The 19,979-nt window shown below is 52.8% G+C and overlaps 1 protein-coding gene across 1 annotated transcript in view; it reads right to left on the reverse strand.

The window, feature by feature from the left end:
* The window catches only part of Tcof1 (treacle ribosome biogenesis factor 1), a 46,984-nt gene that overhangs the window by 11,276 nt on the left and 15,729 nt on the right, over positions 1–19,979 (reverse strand). The window contains exons 5-20 of the mRNA XM_010627275.2: positions 18,848–18,921; positions 17,983–18,166; positions 17,374–17,447; positions 13,925–14,122; positions 13,576–13,797; positions 13,256–13,477; positions 12,583–12,792; positions 12,149–12,394; positions 11,851–12,054; positions 9,294–9,431; positions 8,944–9,126; positions 8,663–8,785; positions 8,475–8,573; positions 8,155–8,373; positions 7,844–8,056; positions 3,578–3,703 (exon numbers count right to left, since the gene is read on the reverse strand). Of these exons, the coding sequence (XP_010625577.1) occupies positions 3,578–3,703; positions 7,844–8,056; positions 8,155–8,373; positions 8,475–8,573; positions 8,663–8,785; positions 8,944–9,126; positions 9,294–9,431; positions 11,851–12,054; positions 12,149–12,394; positions 12,583–12,792; positions 13,256–13,477; positions 13,576–13,797; positions 13,925–14,122; positions 17,374–17,447; positions 17,983–18,166; positions 18,848–18,921 (2,735 nt within the window). The remainder of the gene's footprint in view (positions 1–3,577; positions 3,704–7,843; positions 8,057–8,154; positions 8,374–8,474; positions 8,574–8,662; positions 8,786–8,943; positions 9,127–9,293; positions 9,432–11,850; positions 12,055–12,148; positions 12,395–12,582; positions 12,793–13,255; positions 13,478–13,575; positions 13,798–13,924; positions 14,123–17,373; positions 17,448–17,982; positions 18,167–18,847; positions 18,922–19,979) is intronic.

The following is a 19,979-nucleotide window of genomic DNA, read 5'->3' on the forward strand; positions in this document are numbered from 1 at the left end:
AAAAAAAAAAAAAAAAAAAAAAAGAGTCCTTGTCATTTAAAGCTGCACAGTGAAATCCCAGTTGATAAAACAATGTCCCATTGCAGCTTCAAACCAGGGGTGCTGGGAAGCGAATGAAGGGGGTGCATGTGGTGAGCCAGCTCAGCGGTGCTGAGGCTGGGAGAGATGTGGGGTTCTTTACACGACCTCCTCTGGGCTCACGACTTCCCAGTGGGACAGGCAGAAGTGCTAGGGAGCAGCAGCAGGAGCACCTGGAACTGGCCAGTTCGGCCTAGCACCTTGGCCCCCTGAAGTGCTACCACACACTAGGACGCTTTGTTCCCGTTTCCTTCCAAAAGTCCCAGGCCAGTGAGGAAATGAGCAGCTATGGACCAGGGAGCTGGGGATGTCTGCTTTCTATCTCTCAAATGTCAGAGCTCGGTCAAGGTCTATTCCTGCCCTAGCAGGAAACAGGGAGATTTGGGGCAGAAGGAAGGGCTGCTTGACACCGGAGTAGGGAAAGGAAAGGTCTGAGGTCTGCCCGCCTCCCAGGGTGCCACGGAGAGAGAAGCAAAGTCAAAGTGAAACAAAAAGGTGCCCGCCCGAGGCTGGAAGTCTGCTGGGCTTAGGCCCTCAGGCTGCCAAACAGCCTCCCCCGCCACTGCTCTGATCTGCCACTTCCAGAGCCTCCCTTCCCACGTGATGGAAAAGAGAAGGATGGAAAGTGGGAGAAGGCTTGCAGCGGAGGGAGGGGATCTATATATATGTGAGAAGACAGAGGGACAGATTGTTGGGGACTGAGAGAGGCAACGAACCCACTGAGGCAAACAATAGCGTCTTGGGATGTTAAAAGCAGCTCAGAAGCAAAAGCCTCCTCCTAGCTCCACCTGCCCACGCCACCCATCCCAGCCCTGGGCTGTGGGAGGGTGGTGGTGCAGGGCCTGGATGCAGAGGGCGGGCCGGGGCCCAGGGGGCCCACAGCACTGTGCGGCTGTAAGACAGGAACTCAATAATCAGGTTTGCAGAATTCAAAAAAGGGGGCTCTGCTGCTACAGTGTGTGTGGGGGACTCGTTTGTTCCCAGGACTTTCCTATGTGGCCAAGTTCTGGCTTCCTAAGCCTCAGATTCCCACCTGCTGAAAGGCTAACAATGATCGCCACTGGGCCATTAGATGGGAAACAGCACTCAGGGTATACTGGGGGCGGGCTGGGGAAGCACACCGGAAGTGAGGGCCCACCCGAGCCTTGGCCTCACCTCCTGTAGCTGCCAAGGACCTAGGACCCACTGACTTCTGGCCCCAGTGGAGCTGAGCACACACTGAAGTGTGATGGCACACCGGTAGTCCCAGCTACTCCAGAATTTGAGGCAGGTGGGTCAGGAGTTTGAGGCTACCTGGGCAATTTAGGGAGACCCTGTTTCAAATTTAAAACAAATAAAAAAGGGCTGGGTATGTAGCTCAGTGGTAGAAGTTTGCTGTGCAAATCCCTAGCCCTACGAAAAAAACCCAAAACACTGCGTGGGTATCAGCTCACAGATCGTGTGACAGTCCACCCCAGCAAAGCAGAATTCTGTTCTCTGGGGATGTGGCAGGGGCTTTAGCTTCTAAACTCTGGGGAATCTCACCCCAGGGGATGAGAAAATTGAGATGCAGAGGGAGCAAGCAGCCTTAGCCAGGATGACCAGCAAACGGTGCCAGATGGTTAGTTCTCCCAGAGCTGGCAGGAGCTGCATCCAGAATTCCTCAAACAAGCCTAATCTCATGTCCTAACTTAATTTTCTTACAGGTTTCCCTTTTTTTCCTGACTCATCTGAAACTTCAAGGACAGGGCTGATTTAATTTTTAATTTAATTTTTTGCTTTGGCACAGTGATGGAAGTGACATTTAAAAAATTAATGAATTTTCATTGGTAAGTAAGAGCTATATACCTTTATGATTTACAACATGTGGTATCTGTGACATTATAAACAAACCAATCAAGCTGTATGCACGCATTCACTTCATGTCTAACCTGGTACCCACCCAGGCCACAGTACAGACCCTGGCCCAACGTTTATGCTCTGTACAGCGGAGCTGGGTGCAGTGAGGGCCTGGGAATGGAGCTGGCCTTCTTCTGGCCTCAAAGCCTGGGGCTCAGCCCTGACCTGGGCAGCCAGTCCCAGCACCCACCGGTGGACTACAACACCCACCAAAAGAGAAGGGCCAGTGAGTACATGAAAGTGACAGCAAAGCTCACAGGTGAGCAGGGGTGGAGGGGCAAAGCCCCCCAGATGGTGGAGGCTGCAGCTCCCCAGGCTGCACCCATCTTCCCTGAATCCACCTCGGGGGATGTACTAACTGCCAGATATTTCCTTTCTGCTTTTTAAATAGCAACTCCAGAACCTTCAGGACTAACATACAATTCAATGGTTCAGTTTAAGCAGGGTGTTCATTTGAATTATGTTAGCCCAGCCCCCGCAGAGAAAGGCCAAGCAGCCCCTCACTCCTGGAAACCTGGAGCCCCCTGAGAAGCGGGTAGCCTCAGTCTCCACAGTGAGCCAGAGGGTAAAGGCCAAGCCCAGGAGAGGGGGTGTCGGGCAGCAGGTGAGGGAGGCCGGCCTGGGTATAGAGTGCAAGTCCTTCATCTTCTCTAAGGGTCCTTCCTGTGTATTTGTGGGGACGGAATTCAATAATGAAACACCAGGCTTCAGTGCCCAGCACACAGGGAGGGATCAGCACTGTTAGCTGCAGCTGTGCGCCACCATTTTGGTAATCTGTGCTTTAGGAGAAAGGCAGTGATCACCCCAACACTTCAGGTGTGCGAGGAGCCTCGGCTGGATGTGATGGACGGACAGACGGAAGTGTGTACACAATACAGAAGGGACAGGGTGTGACGCCACTGGCTCTGCTGAGGGTGGCAGGAGTGTCCAGGCTGTGGGGACAGGGGAGGACGAAGGGCAGTGCCGTCTGCTCTACAGGCCTGGCTTCACACACCAGGGGCCCCTCGGGTCTGTGAAGCAGAGAGGAGGTAGCTTGGTCCCCCTGGGGGGCCTGGTCTGGGAGGGGGTAGGCGCGGCAGTGAAGGCAAAGCTGCCACAGGTGCTTGGGCCAGAAGGGCCCGGGCAAGGCCCGTGGGGTTCTGCCAGTCTCACAGGGAAAGGTCCTGGTCCCAGACAGCAAATGAGGGACACAGGGCACTGGGGCCCAGTATCTATGCTTTTCCCCATCCTCTTTGTGAGCACTGGAGAAATCACTTCCGTTCCTTGGGCCTCCATTCTGACCTGTCATGAGGCACAACTGCTGCCCTGCTGCTCAGGCAAGGGACTGTGTCTAGGGCACTGTCACTACCTTGTCTCATACCTGTGACAGAGCCTCAAAAGGGTCAAGAGGTCTCTGCCCAGGGTCACAGAGCTGGGTGTGACTTTTCAGCACCAACTCTGAAGCTTGCAGGTCTAACTGCTCTGCAGGGCCTTGTGGCGTACTGCTCAGACAAGTGAGTCCAAGGCGAGGGAGCCGGAAAGTTCTGTGTGAAGGCGGTGAGGTCCTCCCTGTGGGAAGATCTGCCTTCTCCCCCCGACAGCTCCTCGCCTGCTGTGCCCTCAGGGACAAGGTGCAGCCTACCTGGCTGGAGGGCAGCTCCTCATCACTGGTCTCGGAGGACCCCTCTGGGCTCTTTTCTGGGGGTGCCAGGGTCAGGGCGTTGCTTCTGGCAGTTTTTGAGGCAACATCCTTCTGCAAGGAAAGGACCTGAAGAAGCACATGAAGGGAATCAGCCAAGGGGAGTCGCACCTGGACAGCTGCTGGGCTGGCATGTCCCACAGCTCCGGGAATGCGCACCTCCGCCCTGCTCAGCGCCTTCCAGAGCTGACTCTGAGCCTTAAGGGTACACAATTCAGACCCAGCCAGAGCCTTGGGGGGCATGGTACCGATGGCCGGTGTTCTGAAGGAGGTGACAGCAGCCTGGGACAAGGCTGCAGGCAGGATCGCCGCATCTGGTTTTAATACTCCAGCTAGACGTGGGTGCCATGGAGACGGATTCCACAGGCTGCCATTCCTTCCTGCCACCTGGCCAGAGTGCGGAGCAGTCTATCTCGGGGACTCTGAAGTTGCAGGCCAGAGGAGACTTGGACAGCAGAGACAAGCCAGTGTTGACACTAATTCACTCCTTTCATCACTCAGCCCAGCCAGAAAAGTGAGACCTCGGCTACTGAGGCTTCCAATTTCTCCAAAGAAGCTGGAAGATTCTGATGTGTGCATGTCACTTTCCAATATTTTTGTTTGTTTTGAGATAGGTTCGCACTATGTATCCCAGGCTGGCCTTGAACTTGGGATCCTTCTGCCTCAGCCCCATAAATGATGGGATTACATCCCGATGGAAATCCCAACAGTATTATTTCACTGAACCAGAGAAAACAATACAAAAATTCATTTAGAATCAGTGGAGACCTAGAATAGCAAAAGCAATTCTAGGCAACAGAGACATGGCAGGGGGTATCACAATCCCCAACTTAAAATTATACTACAAAGCCACTTTGTCATTTTTAGAATCAGTGGAGACCTAGAATAGCAAAAGCAATTCTAGGCAACAGAGACATGGCAGGGGGTATCACAATCCCCAACTTAAAATTATACTACAAAGCCACTTTGATGAAAACAGCATGGTACGTATGAAAACACAGACCCAAAGATTAGTGGAACAGATTAGAAGATGCAGAAACAATTCCAAACATACTCAGCTACCTCATCTTTGACAAAGGAGTAGAATAGCAAAAGCAATTCTAGGCAACAGAGACATGGCAGGGGGTATCACAATCCCCAACTTAAAATTATACTACAAAGCCACTTTGATGAAAACAGCATGGTACGTATGAAAACACAGACCCAAAGATTAGTGGAACAGATTAGAAGATGCAGAAACAATTCCAAACATACTCAGCTACCTCATCTTTGACAAAGGAGTCAACCATCCTCACTGAAGGAAAGATTTACTAAGTGGTGTTGGAAAAACTGGATTTCAACTTGCCAAAGATTAAAACTAGACCCATAACTTTTACCATGCACTAAACTAAAATCCAAGTGGATTAAAGATCTAAATATCAAAACAGAAACACTAAACTTGCTGGAAGACAAGTTAGAACTCTTGAAGAAACTGGCATAGGAAAAGGCTTTATGAACATCATCAGTAGCATGGGAACTAGAACAAAGAATCAACAACTGGGATTTCATCCTATTTAAAAGCTTCTGTACTGCAAGAGAAATCACCAACAGAGCTAAGAGACAATGTGGGAAAAAAATTTTACCAGCTGTTTCTCAGACAAAGGTCTACTATCTAGAATATAAAGAACGCAAAACAAGAAAACACAACAAAAACACAGACCCTGCAAATATGAAGAACAAAATCCAAAAATGGGCATCTGAAATGAACAGACATTTCTCAGACAAAGAAGTAAAAGCAGCAAATAAACATATGAAAAATGTTCAGTATCACTGGTCATTCAAGAGATGCAGATGAAAACAACACTGAGATTCCAGCTCACTGAGAAAGAATGGCTGCCACAAGAAATCAACCAATAAGAAATGCTGGGGAGAAAGGAAACCTTCATCGTTGGTGGGAGTGCAGACTGGTGCAACCACTGTGGAAATCAATACGGAGATACCTCAAACAATTAGGATTACAATCCCATTTCACTCAACTATCCCACTGCTGAGTATCTTCCCAAAAGAATTAAAAGAATCAGACCACAGTGAAATATACTCACCCATGTTTATAGTGGCACAGTTTATAGCAGCTAAAACTTGGAAACAGCCCCAATTGCCCACCAGGTGAAGACTAGATAAAGATGTATTTTATAAAATGGAGTACTACTCAGCCATAAAGAACAAGATACTAGAGATATTTATAGCTAAGTGGATACACATTGAGGCCATACTCTTAAATCAAATTAATAAGACGTGTAAATACTGAATAGTTTCTCAGGTATGAAAAACTAAAAGTGTAAATAAGGATGAAAATGTGTAATTGATATTGTGTAATAGGAAGAAAAGATCTAAAAGAGTAGGGGAAGTGCGAGGAGTAGGGGAAAGGTAAAAAGGGAAAAGAAAAAAAAAAAGAGAAAAGGAAAAACATGTACCATGGATTGAACTCCAAACCTTGCACTTGTGAGGCAGGCACGATGCCCCTGAGCTAAATCCCTGGCTCTCCAAATTTTTAAATGGGGCAACCATAATGCACACTTCTGGTTGTCTCCCCAACAGCCTTGCACCCATGTCTTCCTTGCTCACAGAAACCCCACTATATCCTAGCATCCCTCACACAGGCTCTGGGGAAGCTGGCTCCTCCTCCTAGACAGGAAAATCACAAGCCCCTCAACACTGACCGAGGACAGGGGCAGGGCAACTCTGGCCTGAGACCTGGACAAGGAGACCTGAGGAATCCTCTCCTATCCCACAAGGCTGGTGGGACATGGATGCAAGAAACCGGGGTCACCACGGATTCCAAGCTGCTACAGGAACCACTTTTGCAGCAGTCTAACCCTGGAACTTCATGTACTATGGTGCAGCAATCAATTCCCTTAGGGTTTTTGCTTTTGTGTGTGTGAGAGACAGGGTGTCACTATGCAGTTCAAACTGGCCTTGAACGCCTTGCGATCCTCTTGCCTCAGCCTCCTGAATGCTGGGCTTAAAGGTGTATGCCACCATGCCAGGCTGTTTTAGCTCTTTTAAGTTAGGTTTTTCTCCTGGGGCCTAGCCACATCCCTAGTGAGACAACTCACTAAAACCCGAGAACCAAAAAGGATGCATAGGGCTATGCCCTCCATAAACACTCCGAGTAGCAGGCAACTAGCAACCTTCACTGCTGCACCTGCCCTTGTACAGCCCCCATGCATACTGCGTGGCGAAGCCAGCTCTACTTCACGGCTGGTGATCAGCTGGTGTTCCTTCAAGCTGTGCCCATACTCTTTTGGCTCTCAGAAACCAGACAGAAGACGTCCAGAAGGTTCTCTGATGATCCAGTCACCTGTCCTGTCCTTGAGGGCAGAGCCAATGTCTTTCATGTCCAACAGTTTGCACCCAAGGCAGGGGTTAAGGGTACGAGGATTTAACTTAATTCTTCGTGCTTGTTTCATGCACGAAGAAAACAGAAATCTAAGAGGGGTGGAGTGTGGCCCAGTGGGGCGACTTCCTGCTTCCTTTAAAAAACAGAAGATCTGGCCACAAGAAGGATCTATTACTTCTACAAGGTCATGACTGGCTGAAACCGACAGGGACCTCAAGTTTGTGCTACTTGCTACCTCCCTGCTGTCTTTTCTGACACCAAGGCTCAATGCTGCTTGTCATCTGCCAGCACTTCCCCACCTTCCCTGGGTCAATCATTTCCACCACATGCCTGGGCCCCAACTAAGCCTGTCACCCTGAAATTTGTTTTTGCAGGACATAGCCCTCTGCCTTCCGAGAGAAGAAAATTGTCTCAGTCAGTTTCTAAATCCTTTTCTCCCACCCCCAGGGCTCAGGCCCTTCCTCAAGAGAGAGAAGCCCCAGGCCCATGTGAGGGATGTGACTTCCTCCATCTCTTCAGGCACTGTGGTTCCTGGGATTCAGGCAAAAAAACTACAAACCCCTCCACAAGCCTCTTTATGACTCTCACCTGCGACTCAGCCCATGCGCCTTGGCGGGATTGGCTAGCTTAGCCTTTCATGGGACTGGTGTACCTGCCATATCACGGAGGGGATGGAACCCACAGGAGCGCCTAGGTGTGGGGTGTTTACAGCAGGTTTTACCTAATGATCCTTGAGTCAGAGCCTAAATCTGCTCTTCCTTTCCCAATGGACTTCAACTCAAGTTGCAACTGAGTGTGTGGCAGTGGACAGCAGGTTCTGCAGGTCTCACCTGGGCTGCACTCCTCACTGCCAGTGTCTCCCCGTCACTGTCCGACTCCTCACTGCTGCTGTCCGAATCCTCCTCCTCCTGGTTCCCCACCTGGGCCAGAGTGGCTGCAGGCCCTGTCCTCCCAGGGGCTGCTGGAGAGGTACCATTCGCAGGGGACCCCTTGGCAGGGGCTGAGGCAGCTCTGACCTGCGGGGTCTTCCCGGAGGGCTTCAGCTGGCAGTGACAAAGGCAAGAATCAGGGGAGGTGCAGAGGGGAACGACAGGCCCACGGGAGGCCTTTCTAGACAGAGCACAAATGTCTGCAGCCTCACCTGGGAGGGGTTCGTGGTTAGGGTCTGGGCTGCTGGTGTCTCACCGTCACTGTCCGACTCCTCACTGCTGCTGTCCAAATCCTCCTGCTTCCCCACCTGGGCCTGGGTGGCTGCAGGCCCTGTCTTCCCAGGGGCTGCTGGAGGGGCCCCTTTCCTGGGGGGTGCCTTGGCAGGGGCTGAGGCAGCTCTGACCTGCATGGTCTTCCCCGAGGGCTTTACCTGGTAGTGAGAAAGAGCATGATCAGGGGAAAGTCCTCAGAAGCAAATGACAGGCCCACAGGAGGCCTTTCAAGACAGGATATGGTTATCTGCAGCCTCACCTGGGAGGGGTTCGTGGTTAGGGTCTGCGCTGCTGGTGTCTCCCCGTCACTGTCCGACTCCTCACTGCTGCTGTCCGAATCCTCCTCCTGTTTCCCCACCTGGGCCTGGGTGGCTGCAGGCCCTGTCTTCCCAGGGGCTGCTGGAGGGGCCCCCTTCCTGGGGGGTGCCTTGAGGGGCTGGGTCCCACCTGGGCCTGGGTGGCTGCAGGCCCTGTCTTCCCAGGGGCTGCTGGAGGGGCCCCTTTCCTGGGGGGTGCCTTGGCAGGGGCTGAGGCAGCTCTGACCTGCGGGGTCTTCCCCGAGGGCTTTACCTTGAGAGAGAGGGAGAGAGGGAGGAGGAAGAGCCTGAGGGAAGGCCTGCAGGAGGCAGGGTGAACGGAGCTGTGCCTGAGGGCAGAGTCCTCGGTGCACCAGCAGGTCCTGGCAGAGGGTACAGCACGGGGCTGCTCCTGGCCCAGCCCTGGCCCACCTGGGTTGGCACCTTCTCCTCACTCTCTGAGGACTCCTCACTGCTCTCCGAGTCCTTCTCTTCTGACCCTTGAGTGGGACCCTCCTGGGCCCGGGCTGCTGTGGTCACTCCCTTCCCTGCTGCTGCTGCCTGGCCCCTTGCTGAGATGGTACTGTCCCTCGGGGTTCTCCCTGGTGACTTTCCCTGAAGCAGGAGATAACAGTATTGGGGAAGGAAGACGTGCAGAGCATGACTCCCTCTAGGTGAGGCCCCCACCGTGGCAGGCAGGGCACCGGTCCAGGTTGAGGTCGCTGCTGGGTCCTCCTTTCACCCCAATCTCCAATACTTCTGTGGCTTCTGGCCCCACTTGCCTTGGTAATGGATCCTGGTTTAGCTTGCGCAACCACAGTGACTGGTTTTCCAGGAGCTGATGCTGCCCCTTTGTTTGTAGATGCCTTGGTGGAAGCTGGGTTGGCTTTGGCTTGAGGGGTTTTCCCTGGGGCTTTTGCCTGGAAGGAGAAAAGGGAATTATGGGAAGGAGAAGGTGACATGCAAGAGTGCAGTGGAGGGCTGGGGATTTAGCTCAGTGGTTCCGCCCCCTGCCTTGCAAGCTCAAGGTCTGGAGTTCGATCCCCGGTACCAAAAACAAAACAGAACAAACCAAACCAAACCAAAAAGAGTACAGTGCAGCCAAGACCGCTGTTCTGGAACAAGATGCCCGAGCTTAGATTTGGCTCCTTCATGTAACAGCCATGTGATTTGAATAAACCATTTGATCTTACTGGGACTGTTTTCTCCTCCATAAAATGGGGATAACAACAAGGCCAATCTATAGTGCTATGGTGAGGATTAAATAGGAGATTTAGTGCTTAACATAGTGCCTGGCACATATTTAACATTCACACTCATTATAGTAAGTACTTTCCTTCATGTTAGCGGAGCGTAAGGCTACCTAGAACAAAGTTGTTTTCCAGATGCCTTTCAGCCAAGTCACCATGCTATTAAATTCTGATTAATGAAATATAAGTTGGGTGCCATAAAAGGCAGGTAAGAAATGTGTCTCTTTCTCCTCCCTGCTGGCTGGAATGCTGAGCTAGAGCTTGAGCTACCACCGTCAGGTAGCAAAGATAACAGACCACAGCGGAAAGCAATTGTTACAAATTTTCTTCAGCTTAACCCAATTGGGGGGGGCACCGGAGACTGAACTTGGGATCTTGCACTTGCGAGGCAGGCGGCAGAACCCCTGAGCTAAAACCCACTGAGCTAACCGAATCTTAAAACGAAATCCAGGGTGACCACAATGCCCGTCAGGGTCTTCAGCAAATCCAAATCTAGAGAGACGAAAGTGACAAAGAGGTAAATTTCCAGAACGACATTTCCCGAAAGGAGTGCGAACGAGGCCTGCTGATGTGAAACAGTGAGGACCTCAGGGCCTTGCCTCCCTTAGGGACGTCATGTGGTCAGTGTCAGAAGACGCCCCGGCCTCCAGCATCCCCTCTGTGCAAGGGTGAAGTGAGAGGAAGAGTCAGGGCCTGAGGGAGTCTCTGAGGAGTAGACTGTGACTGTGGGGAGCTCAGCACAATGATACGGAGTCTACCTTTTACCCGGATGTGAGAAAACAGAACGAAAGACACGAAGACCACCTTGTCTTGTCCTAGTAAGTCTCAGTACAGAAAAGGGCTGAAGTCATACAGAAAATGAACTCTCGCCACAGAAGATTAAATTAGCAATCAACAACAGAAAGAAACCTGGGTAATCCCAGATATTTGGAAATTAAACAACCCACTTCTAAATAACCTATGGTTCGAAGAACAAAAATAAAACGCCTACCTCATGGTACAGGTGGGAGGCTCAGGTGGGAAGACAGAGATTTAAGTGATCTGCACAGTGACAGCCTGGGGGCCCCGGGTCTGGGATGTGTCTGCAGCCAGAGCACAGGAGAGGAGCCTACTAGGCCTGCAATCAGGAAGGGCCCCGCATAGTTTAAAACCTCACTACAGGAATCTGGGGCCTTGGGAGCCACGAGTCAACAGTAAGAGAGGGACCTGCAGAAATGTGTGGTCTGGTACAGGGAAAAAAGAAATGACTCATTTCTGAGTGGTTATTGAAAAAGAAAAAAAGAAAAGAACAACAACAAAACAACAAAAAACAAGAGCAACAATTAAAAATAATCAACAGGGGGCGGGTGAGTGTAGGCAGTGAGATATCTTCACTTCTCACTGCTCTTCTGGGCTGAGAGGCCCAACTCTTTCTTCTGCTGTATCAATGTGGCCCACCTCAGTTGACAAGCTTGCCAGATGCAGGCCCTCCTGGAGGTGGCAGGTGAGATCCCACCTACACCCTCACCCAGGCCCGGAAGGGCTGATTTCCAACATACCAGAGTACCCAGAGGCCCAAAGACTGTCTCACTTGCTAGGTGTGGACCTGGGACAGTATAGCTTCAAACTGCTGTTATTTACCCCTACCCCAACGAAGCACGACCCCACCAGATGTGCTACTCGTGGCCTCCCCAAGCCAGGTGCCCCCTCCTCCTGGCCTCTGCACCTATTGCTTTCTCTGCCCGAATACTTTACTTCCCACTTCACCATGGGACTCAGTCCCTGACTTAGATGCCATTCTCCTGAAAACCCCCAATTGTGATCTCATCCTGTCAGCCTGGCACACACTCTCTACTGCAAATTGCCTTGCCCTGCTGCAAAAATTGTGCACTTGTCCACACCCCTTCCAGGGGGAGCTGTCTAAGCACCCAGTAGAGCGGTTACTCAGTAGGGCCTGTGGAAAGCACGAGAACCTGTGGGAGCCCTCAGAATCACAAAGGACATGAAGAAGGAAACGGGCACGAGAGGCTCAGAGGCTGCCAGTAAGCCCATGGTCAGCCCTGACTGAGCCCAGGTGGGCTGTCCTGGGCTGGCTCCTTCTAGGTCTCACCTGTGGTGGAGTCACGACTGCTGCCACCTCACTGTCGTCAGATTCCTCCTCACTGCTCTCGGAGCTTTCGTGAGCTTCAGCTCTGACCTGGGCAACTGTGGGCCTTGTCTTCCCAGGGGGCACTGGGGTGGCCCCTTGCCCTGAGGGCCTCTTGGTGGGTGCTGAGCCAGCTTGACCTTGGAGGCCTTTCCCCAGAGACTTTGCCTGGAATGAAAAGTGGGTGAGAGAGGGGTCTCACAGGAGCCCAGAGAGCCCGTGGGGCCAGGCCTGAGGATGGACAGGCAGACACAGGCCTCACCTGAGCCACTACTGCTGCAGGAGTAGCCTCCTCACGCTCCGACTCCACCTCGCTGCTCGAAGACTCATTCTTTGGCCTCTGGGTGCCCTGAGGCACCGCTGGGCACGATGTAGAAGTCACTGTACCCGCTTTCCAAGGGGCTGGGGTGCCCACTCGCACTGGGACACCCTTGGCAGATGTGGGGGTGAGGAGGGTGCTTTTACTGGGGGAAGCCTTGGACTGAGGTGTTTTCAGCTCTGGTTTTGCCTATGGGGTCAATGAAGACAGAGGCTGGGATAGGCTCCTGGATCCAGAACCCCCATCTGTTCTGGAGAGGAGCCCTAGGCTGTCCTTCTCACTGGCCAGAACCAAACTCTGACCACGGAGCAGAGCAGCAGCCCAGCTCCAGTAGGGCTGTGTGAGGGTGGTTCTAGGATTCCTCTTCCAGGGCTCACCCGAGCTGGAGTCACGGCTGCAGGTGCCTCCTCCTCACTGTCAGATGACTCCTCACTGCTCTCTGACTCGTCCTGGGCCTTTTCAGCCTTGACCTGAATGGCCATAGGCCCTGACTTCTGAGGGGGTTTAGGGGTAGCCCCTTTCCCCAGAGGCCCTTTGGTGGGACCCGAGGTAGGTCTGACCTGGAGGAGCTTCCCCGAGGGCTTTGCCTGAAGTGAGATACAGGATTAGGAGAGCGTGGATATGTACAGAGAAAAAAACCAAGATGGTACATCGAATCCAGTGGGATGGCGCAGGGGGTCAGCAGGCCACTGAAGCTCCTGGTGCTGAGTGGCAAAGAACTTTGCAGGAAGGGGTCTCAGCTAGGCCAGGGTCACAGCTGGGGATGCCTCCCCCCTCACCACCCAAATCCTCCTTACTGCTGCTCTAAGTCCTCCTCCAACTTCCCCAAGTGGGCCAAAGGGGCCGGTGGCCCTGCCTTCCTGGGGAACATGGGCTGGTACCCCTCCCTGAAAGCTCCATGGTGGAGGTAGGTCTGACCCATGGATTCTCCCTTTCCTCAAGGGTTTCAACTGGCAGCGACAAAAGGCAAGATCACAGGGAGGCACCCAGGGGGAACGACAGGCCCACGGGAGGCCTTTCTAGACAGAGCACAAATGTCTGCAGCCTTACCTGGGAGGGGTTCGTGGTTAGGGTCTGGGCTGCTGGTGTCTCCCTGTCACTGTCTGACTCCTCACTGCTGCTGTCCGAATCCTCCTCCTGCTTCACCACCTGGGCCTGGGTGGCTGCAGGCCCTGTCTTCCCAGGGGCTGCTGGAGGGACCCCCTTCCTGGGGGGCGCCTTGGCAGGGGCTGAGGCAGCTCTGACCTGCGGGGTCTTTCCGGAGGGCTTCAGCTGGCAGTGACAAAGGCAAGAATCAGGGGAGGCGCACGGGGGAACGACAGGCCCACGGGAGGCCTTTCTAGACAGAGCACAAATGTCTGCAGCCTCACCTGGGAGGGGTTCGTGGTTAGGGTCTGGGCTGCTGGTGTCTCCCCGTCACTGTCTGACTCCTCACTGCTGCTGTCCGAATCCTCCTCCTGCTTCCCCACCTGGGCCTGGGTGGCTGCAGGCCCTGTCTTCCCAGGGGCTGCTGGAGGGGCCCCTTTCCTGGGGGGCGCCTTGGCAGGGGCTGAGGCAGCTCTGACCTGAGGAGTCTTTCCTAAGAGCTTTGCCTAGAGAGAGGGAGACAGAGGAACCAGAGGATAAGTGTGTACAGACACAGACCCAAGAGGGGCAGTGACAACCCATGGTAAGAAGGGTGCAGGGCACATGCGGCAGAGGTCTCCTCCCAAGCCTCACCTGAAGCACAGTCATAGCAGCTGGTGTCTCCACCTCACTGTCAGACTCCTCCTCACTACTGCTCTCTGAGTCCTGTTTGGGGCCCCTTGCCTTGGCTTGTGTGGCTATGGGCCCTGCCTTCCCAGGGAGCTCACATGTGGCCCCTTTGCCAGAAGCTGGGGTAGCTCTAACCTGAAGGATTTTCTCAGATGTCTTTACCTAGAGAAAGAAAGGGCAGTGTACTTGCCTCCATCAGAAGTCCCAATGGTGACACCTTCAGGAGCTCCTGAAAACCCCTCACCTCCCCGCTTGCTGGAGCACCTTGCTGGTGCTCTCCTCACTCCCTGCTGCTGCTCTCAGGCTCTGTATGCCTTGGGGCTTGGTAGGGGTTGCAGGCCCTTTCTTCCCAGAAAGGTCCCTGCCACTTATCCCTGGGCCAGGCCTCTGATCCTTCAGAACCTTCCAGAGATCAGGGCTCAGCACTCCAGACAGGCTCTGCTTGGCCTGCTCATTTTCAGTCGAAGCTCACACCTGCGGAATGTCTCACGGCACTCACCAGCCTTTGGGCACAGCAAGACCACTCTGAGCTGGGTAGCTGGCTGGTGGGGGCTGCATCCTCAGAATGCCAGTTCTCCCCGTGCTCCCTCTGTGGGAACGTGCTGTGCTCCCTGCCAGGTGACTTTCCAAGATGGCCCCAGAGCTCCCTCTCTCAGCGTGTCTTCACCCAGAGGTCAACACCTGGGGCCTCCCCTGTCACACTATGTCCTGCAGCATCTGACACAGCACGGCCCCAGTCCTAGGTGTGATGTTTCTCCTCACTTACTCCTTCCTGTTCTCACAGCAATAGCCAGGGCATTGGGGGAAAAGGATTAGCAGGCAGGGGAAAGATCAGCAGGCAGAGGAAGGCAAAGATTTTTTTAACTGACCTGGGTGGGTTTGCTCATGCCTGTAATCCCAGCATTCAGGAGGCTGAGGCAAGAGGATCTCTGAGTTTGAGGTCAGCTAGGGCTACACAGTGAGGTCAAAGCTAACCTGAACTACACAGTAAGTGAGACAAGATTTTGCTATCCAGTTCAGGCTGAGCTTGAACTTAATGTATAACCCAGGATGGCCTCAAACTCATGGGGATCCTCCTGTCTCAACCTCCTAAGTGCTGGGATTATGTCGTGTGTCACCACATCTGGCATTATTCTTTTGGCTGCCATGCTGTTTACCTGCTCAGGGTCTGATATGGTCTGAGAAGCCAGAGGACCAGACAATTAAAACTTAAGTCTTCTCACAGCAGGACTAGCTGGGATGAGAACAGTAGGCCATTTATTTGACAGAGACACCAAGGCAAGTGGAGCGGTCATGACAGATTGGGACCCAGAACCCACCACCTGGGATCTGGCATTCTAGGCTGCATGGCTCAGAAGGGTAAGGTCCATAGGCACTGAAGCCACCAGCCCAGTGCTCTTGCTCTCAATGTACACATCGGTCTCCCCTCTCTCCCAAGCTCCAGGGCGACCTCTCTGGCAGAGGTGCTCATTACACAGTGGCTCTGCCAGCATCCAGGCGACGGAAAGTGGGGCTCACATGGCTGGTTGTCCTGGTAAGAGGGTTCCTCCTCATTCTGACTCCTTGCTGCTCTCCGGGTCCTCTTTTGGCTTCACAGCACACCAGCTGGGCTGAGGGCACCTCCTCTGGCCTGGTGCGTGCCATTCCCCACTTTCCCAGGGGTTGGGGCTGCCTTATTTGCTGAAGACTCCTTGGCAAGGGTCTGACCTGGGGTGTTTATACTGAGGACTCCGCCCAGAATAAGAAAATGAGTAACTGTTTCCCCTAACTGTGGAAGGCGCTTCACAGTTTATAGCCCCCTTCCAATACCATTTAATTTTCAACAACATCCTGAGACAAGATACTACCTTGCACCCATTTTCCAAGAGGTATAAATCTCTCAGGTCAACACAGAAGCTCCAGGCTCTCTGGCTTTGGGGGCAGAACTCTTAACCACCAGGCTCAGCTCCCGTGTGGCACACACTCCAGCCTGAGGGACAGTCTCGGTCGACAACACTTGGCTCCTTCAACTAAAGAGGCCGATCATGGTGGCCATCCTGAGGCCAGCCGAGGACGTCAGTGCCAGTGCACTACACTGGCTTGCTGAGAGACCATGGGAACACTCTTTCCTCCCGTGAGCTCTCTCTGACTTCTAAAAGTCTACATTACCATGGCTGTCCGTGAGCGCCTTTCCTCACCTCCATGCTGTCAGACCCTCCTGACCCAGGGCACTGCCCTCAACCCAGTCCTCCTCATCCACAGAGGCTGTGTCTAGACAATGGTTTCCAAGTGGGGGCAAGAGTGGCTCCCTTCTCTTTGGCAAGTCCTGGGGTGGTGGAAGTCAGGGAACAGCCCACGGCTAGGCCAGGTTACTGGGTGAGGTGGGACAACTCTTGGACACCGGGTCAATACATCCCTGACTTTTGTTGGTCTCCCTCCCTCTTCCTTCTTCTTTGGTCTTTCTAAAAGAGCTTTTGCACTGGACACCTTGATCCCTGTCACCACCATCTCCTGCCATTTGCACCCCAATTCTCAGCCCACCTCCCAAAGTGGTCTCACTGCCCTCCCACCCAGGCCATAGCCAGAAATCTCTGCAAAACATAAACCAGGCCACTTTACCTGTGCCTGAAATCCTGCATGGCTTCACAATGCCTGCAGAATGAAACTCCAACTTCTATGGTAGTGTTCTAGGAAGGGCAGCAGACCTAGCCCTTGTCTACTTGTGACCCCATCTTGTATCATTTTCCCCTTCATCCATAAAATTGCAGGTCTCTGTTCCTTAAAAGCACGAACTCTGCTTCTGTCCGTATATCTGCTGCCCCTCTGCCGGGGGCTCTGCACCAGAGTTGGGGTCCTGTAGCTGTCTCTTTGGTGACCATCCCTAACAGAGTTAAATATCTGAAGGGACCCTTCCTTTCCCATGGAGGCCAGATCCCCTAGCCACAGCGATGTGTTCCCATGGTCTGGCACTTAGCAGATTCACGAGGAATGACCTGTGAAGACCCCTCCCAGATCAAAGTTCAGAGAAGAGACAAGGCCACTGACTGAGAGGCCTGCCCAATTCTGGCCCGGTACCTACACTGGCATCTCCCAGTGGGCCCAGAATCCTCTCAGTAGCCTCACTCTGACCAAATGTGACAGCTACACTGCTGCCCAGGCCTGTGCTCCCGCTCCTCTTCTTCTGAAGTCCAGGCCCTTTCCCCCAACTCCATGTGCTCCGGGCCAGCTCTCCCAAGAAGCCTTGCTCTGTGTCCCTTCCGCGTAGCACTGGACTCTCACCCTCGCCCCCCGCTCTGCCCCCGCCTGGCCACAGCCTTCCCAGATCCTGGCAAAGCTGCGGCACTAATCTGGGCCCAGCGGTGTCTGAACCCCACCAGGCTCTTGGGACAGCCAGAGGTGTGGAGAAGGTCACTCTTCAGGATGGGCATGATTACCTCCACATCTGTTTCATCGCTGGAGCTGGAGGTGTCCTTGCTGGAGTTGTTGGTCTGGGCTGCTGACACTGTCCCTGAGGGATGGACACAGGGGACTGAGGTACATCTTCTCCACACTCCTTGCCCCACCCCAGTCCCAACTGCTGTCAGTCAGGAGCTAAGGCATTTGCTTCTCACCTGCATGAGGCTGCGGGTCTACCTTCTCCAGAAGCCCTTACCTGAGAGGGGAAACCCATGATATCCCTGTTTCCTGCACATCTAAGGCTCTGGTAAGGGCCAGAATAGGGACTCCAGAAACATGCATTGGCCTGACAGTTCATAAATGTTCTATTCACTACCAGGTCCACAGAGGCAAGGGCACAAATGCCTATTTTAAACAAGAAATGGACTCATAGGCCAGATGTGGTGGCACATGCTTGTAATTTTAGCACTCAGGAGGGTGAGGCAGGATTGCTGGGAGTTGAAGGCCAGTCTGGATTACCGAGAGCCCCAGTGGAGTCCCTGCAGCTGGTCCTCGCTGTCTTGGAGGCACACCTTTGAATCCCACAATGTCCCTAAGCTTAACAAAGCGTAGCTCTGGCTTATCTCCTAGAGGTGGGGGCTTCTCACCAGGCTTAGTAGTGGCTCCAAGGGCCCGGATGCTGCCTCCCTCAGTTTCCGAGACCAAAACAGTATTTCCGGAGGGCTCTGCTGACTTCTTAGGTGACTTCCCGGAAAGGAGGTGGACTACTGCCTTCCCCGAGGCAAGGTGTGGCACAGAGTTCACCGTTTTGCTGCCGTTCCTGGTCTTTGTCTGCAGAGCGAGAGGAGCAGGCCCACGGGGCTCAACAGGACGCACAGCGCAGAGCACCGCCGCCCACACTGGAACCCCCCACTGCTGCTTCCTAGCCAGGCAAGTTCGGGCAAACTGCCCTCACGGAGGCACCGCGAACACTGCATTACAGTTGCTACATGATAAGCAGTGGTTTGTTGGGTATTATCATTCATTCATAATCACTTTTATACATTATTGCCAGTGTTCCAGGTTTAAGGAACATAATGTTTTAAGGTCTGTAACAGTGCTCTATGGGTTATCAGAAAATACACTCTATTCTTGTAGTTCCCAATTTACAAAATGCCACCACAGTTCTAGAAATACAGCATCCTTTTCACCATGGTGCCTCTACTGCCAGGGCAGTGCCTGGCACAAACTGGGGACCGACAAAGAACTCCTCTGGGAACAGCTGTGTGCAGGGGCAAAGGAGGAACGAAACTGCCCAGCACAGGTGCTGTATCCAGCAGCCCACTGCAGCAGCATCACCTCCATCTTACAGAAAAGGAAACTGACAAGCGGAGAGTAGGAGGGACTCACCAAGATCCTACAGTAGGTGACACAGGTTAAGATCTTAGTCCAGGATGGGCCATACCCTTGTCTGGGCCCTTAAAGGGCACTTGAGTTCTCACATCCAAGAACTCGGAAAATGGTCCCACTCACCTTGGCCTTTTCTTTCACGCTTGATGGCAAAACCACCCCCATGGCTGAGGAGTTGTTAGATGCTGGTCTTGGGGCTGCAAGACACAAATGCCCACTGGATGAGGCAGGTGGGCTCTTCTCCAATTTTAGTATATGTGCTGCCGAAGTGAGCATGAGATGGGCTGTTCTCATGCAAGGATGGCAGGCGAGTTTCACCTCGTCTAATACAACTGGTCTCGGCTGCCTGGTGCTGGCATGAGGGGCCGAGGCTGAGCCCAAACTTGTGGCAGACAGCTCTACAATTTATCAGCTATAATCAGGAACACTTTATCATGTTACTAGGTCACATGAAAGCTCCATGTCTGCACCCCAGGGCCTCCCAATTACCCTGTGGGAGGAGGTGCTGAGATCCCCTGAGAGGTGAAGGATCTGCTTATGCTCTACTACCTACACCACAAAACACTGCACAACTCAGGCCACTGCCCTTAGCCCCGAAGGCCACTCAGCAAGAAGGGACAGTGGCCAGGTACTAGTCCCAGGCAGGAGAAAGATGCTCAGTTCTTGGTAGAGACAGCTGAACCACGAGACTAGGGCCAGTAGACACTAAGATCAATAGGTTTTTAGTCCCTGAAATAAAGATATAATCTTCTTGGGATCTCAGACAGAGAAATATTTCTAAGTTGTTAAAGAGCATGTGCTGAGATGAATGATCGAATCCTTTTCCTAGCACTTAACTCCATCTCTCCTCTGTCTATAATTATAAAAAGTTTTAAACACCTTTCTAAGTGGAGAAGAAGAATATGGAACCACACAGCTCCAACCACTATGGACTTGTGGCTAATTTTATTTCATCTGTTGTTTCATCTTCCCTTCTCCATCATGCATTATTTTGAAGAAAACACCAGACACCTTGTCATATTGCTCACAAATACTCTGACCTGTTTTTCTCAATGAAGACTCTTAAAAGTATGATTATAACTGATTTTCACAGCTTTAAAAATGGAGGGAATGGGCTGGGTGTGCCACACACACCTGTAATCCCAGCACTCTGGAGGCTGAGGCAGGAGGATCACTGTGAGTTCAAGGCCAGCCTGGGCTACATAGTGAGTTCCAGGTCAGTCTCAACTACATAGTGAGACCCTGTCTCAAAAAA

This window comes from Fukomys damarensis, unplaced genomic scaffold (assembly GCF_012274545.1).
Source record: "Fukomys damarensis isolate Sample0158 unplaced genomic scaffold, DMR_v1.0_HiC HiC_scaffold_3, whole genome shotgun sequence".
Classification (NCBI taxonomy): domain Eukaryota; kingdom Metazoa; phylum Chordata; class Mammalia; order Rodentia; family Bathyergidae; genus Fukomys; species Fukomys damarensis.